At 55.7% G+C, this 6566-nt stretch overlaps 1 protein-coding gene across 1 annotated transcript; it reads right to left on the bottom strand.

Annotated features, from left to right (window-relative positions):
- Positions 1-1089: 1089 nt before the first annotated feature.
- Positions 1090-4359, bottom strand: LOC140364926 (uncharacterized). The gene is made up of 3 exons (XM_072451305.1): positions 2573-4359; positions 1703-2434; positions 1090-1630 (listed from the first exon to the last, which is right to left on the bottom strand). Exons 1-3 carry the CDS (start codon positions 4357-4359, stop codon positions 1090-1092), a joined length of 3060 nt encoding a protein of 1019 aa, XP_072307406.1.
- Between the last annotated feature and the right edge of the window lie 2207 nt (positions 4360-6566).

The raw sequence follows: 6566 nt of genomic DNA, 5'->3' as shown, positions 1-6566 counted from the left end.
TCCCGGGGTCTCGTCCCGGGGGCTAGTCGGCGTGAGAGGCGAGTCGGCGTGAGAGGCGAGACGGCATGCGAGGCGAGTCGGCGCACCCGACCACCCCGAGTCGGGCCGGGAGACACGGCCACACGCGGCGCACGTAAATAATTGAATCGCAGGTTTTAAGGTTTTTAAATATGCAAGTGGAATGAGCGAGGAGGACGCTGCTTAACACGACGAGACAGGTTCTTAACGGAGAGAAGTAGCAGAAGAAACAGAAGAAGAAGCAGAAGGAGAAGAAGAAGCAGCAAAAGAAGAAGCAGCAGAAGAAGCAGAAGCAGCAGCAGAAGAAGAAGCAGCAGCAGAAGAAGAAGCAGCAGCAGAAGAAGAAGCAGAAGAAGAAGCAGAAGAAGCAGCAGAAGAAGCAGAAGAAGTAGCAGAAGAAGAAGCAGCAGCAGAAGAAGAAGCAGCAGCAGAAGAAGAAGCAGAAGAAGAAGCAGAAGAAGCAGCAGAAGAAGCAGAAGAAGTAGCAGAAGAAGAAGCAGAAGCAGCAGCAGAAGAAGAAGCAGCAGCAGAAGAAGAAGCAGCAGCAGAAGAAGAAGCAGAAGAAGAAGCAGAAGAAGCAGCAGAAGAAGCAGAAGAAGTAGCAGAAGAAGAAGCAGCAGCAGAAGAAGAAGCAGAAGAAGCAGCAGAAGAAGAAGAAGAAGCAGAAGAAACAGAAGAAGCAGCAAAAGAAGAAGCAGCAGAAGAAGCAGAAGCAGCAGCAGAAGAAGAAGCAGCAGCAGAAGAAGAAGCAGAAGAAGCAGCAGAAGAAGCAGCAGAAGAAGCAGAAGCAGCAGAAGAAGAAGGCTGTAATTGCCTTTTCCCCTCGTATTGTGTGAAAAACAAACAGAACAGTGTCAGTTGCAGCTTTGGCCCGCGACATGTTCATTTGAGCTTCTGCCAATTGCAAAATGTCACCAAATTACCACAAGGCAAATTTCATTCCTCATCACCGAGTTTTCCTTCGGGTTTCGATGTTTGCAAATGAATTTGTTTCCACTGGTTTCTGTGTGGAGCGACCATGACACCTTATTCAACTTATTCAACCTTATTCAAGCTTTTTACGGCTGTGAATCATGTGGTCTCACTGGTGTCCCCCTCACTTGTGTCCTCCTCACTGGTGTCCTCCTCACTTGTGTTCTCCTCACATGTGTCCTCCTCACTGGTGTTCCCCTCACTGGTGTCCTCCTCACTTGTGTTCTCCTCACTGGTGTCCTCCTCACTGGTGTCCTCCTCACTTGTGTTCTCCTCACATGTGTCCTCCTCACTGGTGTCCTCCTCACTGGTGTCCCCCTCACTTGTGTCCTCCTCACTGGTGTCCTCCTCACTGGTGTCCTCCTCACTTGTGTTCTCCTCACTGGTGTTCCCCTCACTGGTGTCCCCCTCACTTGTGTTCTCCTCACATGTGTCCTCCTCACTTGTGTTCTCCTCACATGTGTCCTCCTCACTTGTGTTCTCCTCACATGTGTCCCCCTCACTGGTGTCCTCCTCACTGGTGTCCTCCTCACTGGTGTCCTCCTCACACGTGTCCTCCTCACACGTGTCCTCCTCACTCGTCTCCTCCTCACACGTGTCCTCCTCACACGTGTCCTCCTCACACGTGTCCCCCTCACTGGTGTTCTCCTCACTGGTGTCCTCACTGGTGTCCTCCTCACTGGTGTCCTCCTCACTTGTGTTCTCCTCACATGTGTCCTCCTCACTGGTGTCCCCCTCACTTGTGTCCTCCTCACTGGTGTCCTCCTCACTGGTGTCCTCCTCACTTGTGTTCTCCTCACATGTGTCCTCCTCACTGGTGTTCCCCTCACTGGTGTCCTCCTCACTTGTGTTCTCCTCACTGGTGTCCTCCTCACTGGTGTCCTCCTCACTTGTGTTCTCCTCACATGTGTCCTCCTCACTGGTGTCCTCCTCACTGGTGTCCCCCTCACTTGTGTCCTCCTCACTGGTGTCCTCCTCACTGGTGTCCTCCTCACTTGTGTTCTCCTCACTGGTGTTCCCCTCACTGGTGTCCCCCTCACTGGTGTCCTCCTCACTGGTGTCCCCCTCACTTGTGTTCTCCTCACATGTGTCCCCCTCACTGGTGTCCTCCTCACTGGTGTCCCCCTCACTGGTGTTCTCCTCACTGGTGTCCTCCTCACTGGTGTCCCCCTCACTTGTGTTCTCCTCACATGTGTCCCCCTCACTGGTGTCCTCCTCACTGGTGTCCCCCTCACTGGTGTCCTCCTCACTGGTGTCCCCCTCACTGGTGTTCTCCTCACTGGTGTCCTCCTCACTTGTGTTCTCCTCACTGGTGTCCTCCTCACTGGTGTCCTCCTCACTGGTGTCCCCCTCATTGGTGTCCTCCTCACTGGTGTCCTCCTCACTGGTGTCCCCCTCACTTGTGTTCTCCTCACATGTGTCCCCCTCACTGGTGTCCTCCTCACTGGTGTCCTCCTCACACATGTCCTCCTCACACGTGTCCTCCTCATTAGTGTCCTCCTCACATGTGTCCTCCTCACTCGTGTCCTCCTCACTCGTGTCCTCCTCACTTGTGTCCTCCTCACTGGTGTCCTCCTCACACGTGTCCTCCTCACTCGTGTCCTCCTCACTGGTGTCCCCCTCACTTGTGTTCTCCTCACATGTGTCCTCCTCACTGGTGTCCTCCTCACTTGTGTTCTCCTCACTGGTGTCCTCCTCACTGGTGTCCCCCTCACTTGTGTCCTCCTCACTGGTGTCCTCCTCACTGGTGTCCTCCTCACTTGTGTTCTTCTCACATGTGTCCTCCTCACTGGTGTCCTCCTCACTGGTGTCCTCCTCACTTGTGTTCTTCTCACATGTGTCCTCCTCACTTGTGTTCCCCTCACTGGTGTCCTCCTCACTTGTGTTCTCCTCACGTGTGTCCTCCTCACTGGTGTCCTCCTCACTGGTGTCCCCCTCACTTGTGTTCTCCTCACGTGTGTCCTCCTCACACGTGTCCTCCTCACTCGTGTCCTCCTCACACATGTCCTCCTCACACGTGTCCTCCTCATTAGTGTCCTCCTCACATGTGTCCTCCTCACTCGTGTCCTCCTCACTCGTGTCCTCCTCACTTGTGTCCTCCTCACTGGTGTCCTCCTCACACGTGTCCTCCTCACTCGTGTCCTCCTCACTGCTGTCCTCCTCACTGGTGTCCTCCTCACTTGTGTTCTCCTCACTGGTGTCCTCCTCACTGGTGTCCCCCTCACTTGTGTCCTCCTCACTGGTGTCCTCCTCACTGGTGTCCTCCTCACTTGTGTTCTTCTCACATGTGTCCTCCTCACTGGTGTCCTCCTCACTGGTGTCCTCCTCACTTGTGTTCTTCTCACATGTGTCCTCCTCACTTGTGTTCCCCTCACTGGTGTCCTCCTCACTTGTGTTCTCCTCACGTGTGTCCTCCTCACTGGTGTCCTCCTCACTGGTGTCCCCCTCACTTGTGTTCTCCTCACATGTGTCCTCCTCACTGGTGTCCTCCTCACTTGTGTTCTCCTCACTGGTGTCCTCCTCACTGGTGTCCCCCTCACTTGTGTCCTCCTCACTGGTGTCCTCCTCACTGGTGTCCTCCTCACTTGTGTCCTCCTCACTTGTGTTCTTCTCACATGTGTCCTCCTCACTTGTGTTCCCCTCACTGGTGTCCTCCTCACTTGTGTTCTCCTCACGTGTGTCCTCCTCACTGGTGTCCTCCTCACTGGTGTCCCCCTCACTTGTGTTCTCCTCACATGTGTCCTCCTCACTGGTGTCCTCCTCACTTGTGTTCTCCTCACATGTGTCCCCCTCACTGGAGTCCTCCTCACTGGTGTCCTCCTCACTGGTGTCCTCCTCACTGGTGTCCTCCTCACTTGTGTTCTCCTCACTGGTGTCCTCCTCACTGGTGTCCTCCTCACTGGTGTCCCCCTCACTTGTGTTCTCCTCACATGTGTCCCCCTCACTGGTGTCCTCCTCACTGGTGTCCCCCTCACTGGTGTTCTCCTCACATGTGTCCCGCTCACTGGTGTTCTCCTCACTGGTGTCCTCCTCACTGCTGTCCTCCTCACTGGTGTCCTCCTCACTTGTGTTCTCCTCACATGTGTCCTCCTCACTGGTGTTCCCCTCACTGGTGTCCTCCTCACTTGTGTTCTCCTCACTGGTGTCCTCCTCACTGGTGTCCTCCTCACTTGTGTTCTCCTCACATGTGTCCTCCTCACTGGTGTCCTCCTCACTGGTGTCCCCCTCACTTGTGTCCTCCTCACTGGTGTCCTCCTCACTGATGTCCTCCTCACACGTGTCCTCCTCACTCGTGTCCTCCTCACACGTGTCCTCCTCACACGTGTCCTCCTCACACGTGTCCCCCTCACTCGTGTCCTCCTCACACATGTCCTCCTCACTCGTGTCCTCCTCACACATGTCCTCCTCACACGTGTCCTCCTCACATGTGTCCTCCTCCCTCGTGTCCTCACTCGTGTCCTCCTCACTTGTGTTCTCCTCACGTGTGTCCTCCTCACTGGTGTCCCCCTCACTGGTGTCCCCCTCACTTGTGTTCTCCTCACATGTGTCCTCCTCACTGGTGTCCCCCTCACTTGTGTTCTCCTCACATGTGTCCCCCTCACTGGAGTACTCCTCACTGGTGTCCTCCTCACTGGTGTCCTCCTCACTGGTGTCCTCCTCACTTGTGTTCTCCTCACTGGTGTCCTCACTGGTGTCCTCCTCACACGTGTCCTCCTCACACGTGTCCTCCTCACTCGTGTCCTCCTCACACGTGTCCTCCTCACACGTGTCCTCCTCACTTGTGTCCTCCTCACACATGTCCTCCTCACACGTGTCCTCCTCACACGTGTCCTCCTCACTCGTGTCCTCCTCACACGTGTCCTCCTCACACGTGTCCTCCTCACATGTGTCCTCCTCACTCGTGTCCTCCTCACTCGTGTCCTCCTCACTCGTGTCCTCCTCACTTGTGTCCTCACTTGTGTCCTCCTCACTGGTGTCCTCCTCACACGTGTCCTCCTCACTCGTGTCCTCCTCACTCGTGTCCTCACTTGTGTCCTCCTCACTGGTGTCCTCCTCACACGTGTCCTCCTCACTCGTGTCCTCCTCACACATGTCCTCCTCACTCGTGTCCTCCTCACACATGTCCTCCTCACACGTGTCCTCCTCACATGTGTCCTCCTCCCTCGTGTCCTCACTCGTGTCCTCCTCACTCGTGTCCTCCTCACACATGTCATCCTCACTCGTGTCCTCCTCACACATGTCCTCCTCACACGTGTCCTCCTCACACGTGTCCTCCTCACATGTGTCCTCCTCACTCGTGTCCTCCTCACTCGTGTCCTCCTCACTCGTGTCCTCCTCACTTGTGTCCTCACTTGTGTCCTCCTCACTGGTGTCCTCCTCACACGTGTCCTCCTCACTCGTGTCCTCCTCACTCGTGTCCTCACTTGTGTCCTCCTCACTGGTGTCCTCCTCACACGTGTCCTCCTCACTCGTGTCCTCCTCACACATGTCCTCCTCACTCGTGTCCTCCTCACACATGTCCTCCTCACACGTGTCCTCCTCACATGTGTCCTCCTCCCTCGTGTCCTCACTCGTGTCCTCCTCACTCGTGTCCTCCTCACACATGTCCTCCTCACTCGTGTCCTCCTCACACGTGTCCTCCTCACTCGTGTCCTCCTCACACATGTCCTCCTCACTCGTGTCCTCCTCACACATGTCCTCCTCACACGTGTCCTCCTCACATGTGTCCTCCTCACTCGTGTCCTCCTCACTCGTGTCCTCCTCACTCGTGTCCTCACTTGTGTCCTCCTCACACGTGTCCTCCTCACATGTGTCCTCCTCACTCGTGTCCTCACTCGTGTCCTCCTCACTCGTGTCCTCACTCTTGTCCTGATGGCTCCATCAAACCCGGACCTGCAGCATGTACTGGGACGGTTTGCAGCATCTGGGATGAGAATCAGCACCAAATCTGAGGTCATGGTTCTCCACCGGAGTTCCCCCACCCACCTCTCCGGGTGGAGGAGTTCAAGTATCTCGGGGTCTTGTTCACGAGTGAGTGAAGGATGGAGATTGAGATCGACAGGTGGATCGGTGCATCGGACTGTTGTGGTGAAGAGGGAGCTGAGCCGAAATGCAAAGCTCTCTCTACGTTCTGACCTGACCTATGGTCATGAGCTTTGGGTAATGACCCAAAGAACAAGATCGAGAATACAAGCGGTCGAAATGAGTTTCCTCCGCCGTGTGGCTGGGCGCTCCCTTAGAGATAGGGGGAGGAGCTCAGTCACACAGGAGGAGCTCGGAGTAGAGCCGCTGCTCCTCCAGCTGAGGTGGCTCGGGCATCTGTTCCGGAGCCTCCTGGGCACCTCCCGGGGGAGGTGTTTCGGGTATGTCCCACCCAGGGAGATAGGCCCCGTGGAAGATCCAGGGACTATGATCCCCGCTGGAGCTGGAGGAAGTGTCTGGGGAGGAGGGAAGGCCAGGAGCCCCTGCTTAGACTACTAACCCCCACGACCCGGCCCCAGATAAGTGGAATAAGACGCTTGGATGAAGTGCAGGTGAAGACTTGAAGCGAGAGGCAGAAGTTGCTGATGACAGCG

The sequence above is a fragment of the Eucyclogobius newberryi genome, unplaced genomic scaffold, assembly GCF_026437365.1.
Source record: "Eucyclogobius newberryi isolate DKJ021-1_F unplaced genomic scaffold, fEucNew1.0.hap1 SCAF_18, whole genome shotgun sequence".
Taxonomy (NCBI): Eukaryota; Metazoa; Chordata; class Actinopteri; order Gobiiformes; family Gobiidae; genus Eucyclogobius; species Eucyclogobius newberryi.
The sequence above is the reverse complement of the archived record's forward strand: the minus strand, read 5'-3'. Positions and strand labels throughout refer to the sequence as shown.

Bases quoted from the DNA above. Each gene is read 5' to 3' on its own strand.
- LOC140364926 (XM_072451305.1), bottom strand. From the start codon at position 4,359: ATGTGTGAGGAGGACACGAGTGAGGGGGACACGTGTGAGGAGGACACG. The intron at 2,435-2,572 runs GTGTGAGGAGGA...GGAGGACACCAG, and splicing joins GACACGAGTGAGGAGGACAC to TGAGGAGGACACCAGTGAGG. The intron at 1,631-1,702 runs ATGTGAGGAGAA...TGAGGAGAACAC, and splicing joins GACACCAGTGAGGAGGACAC to CAGTGAGGGGGACACGTGTG.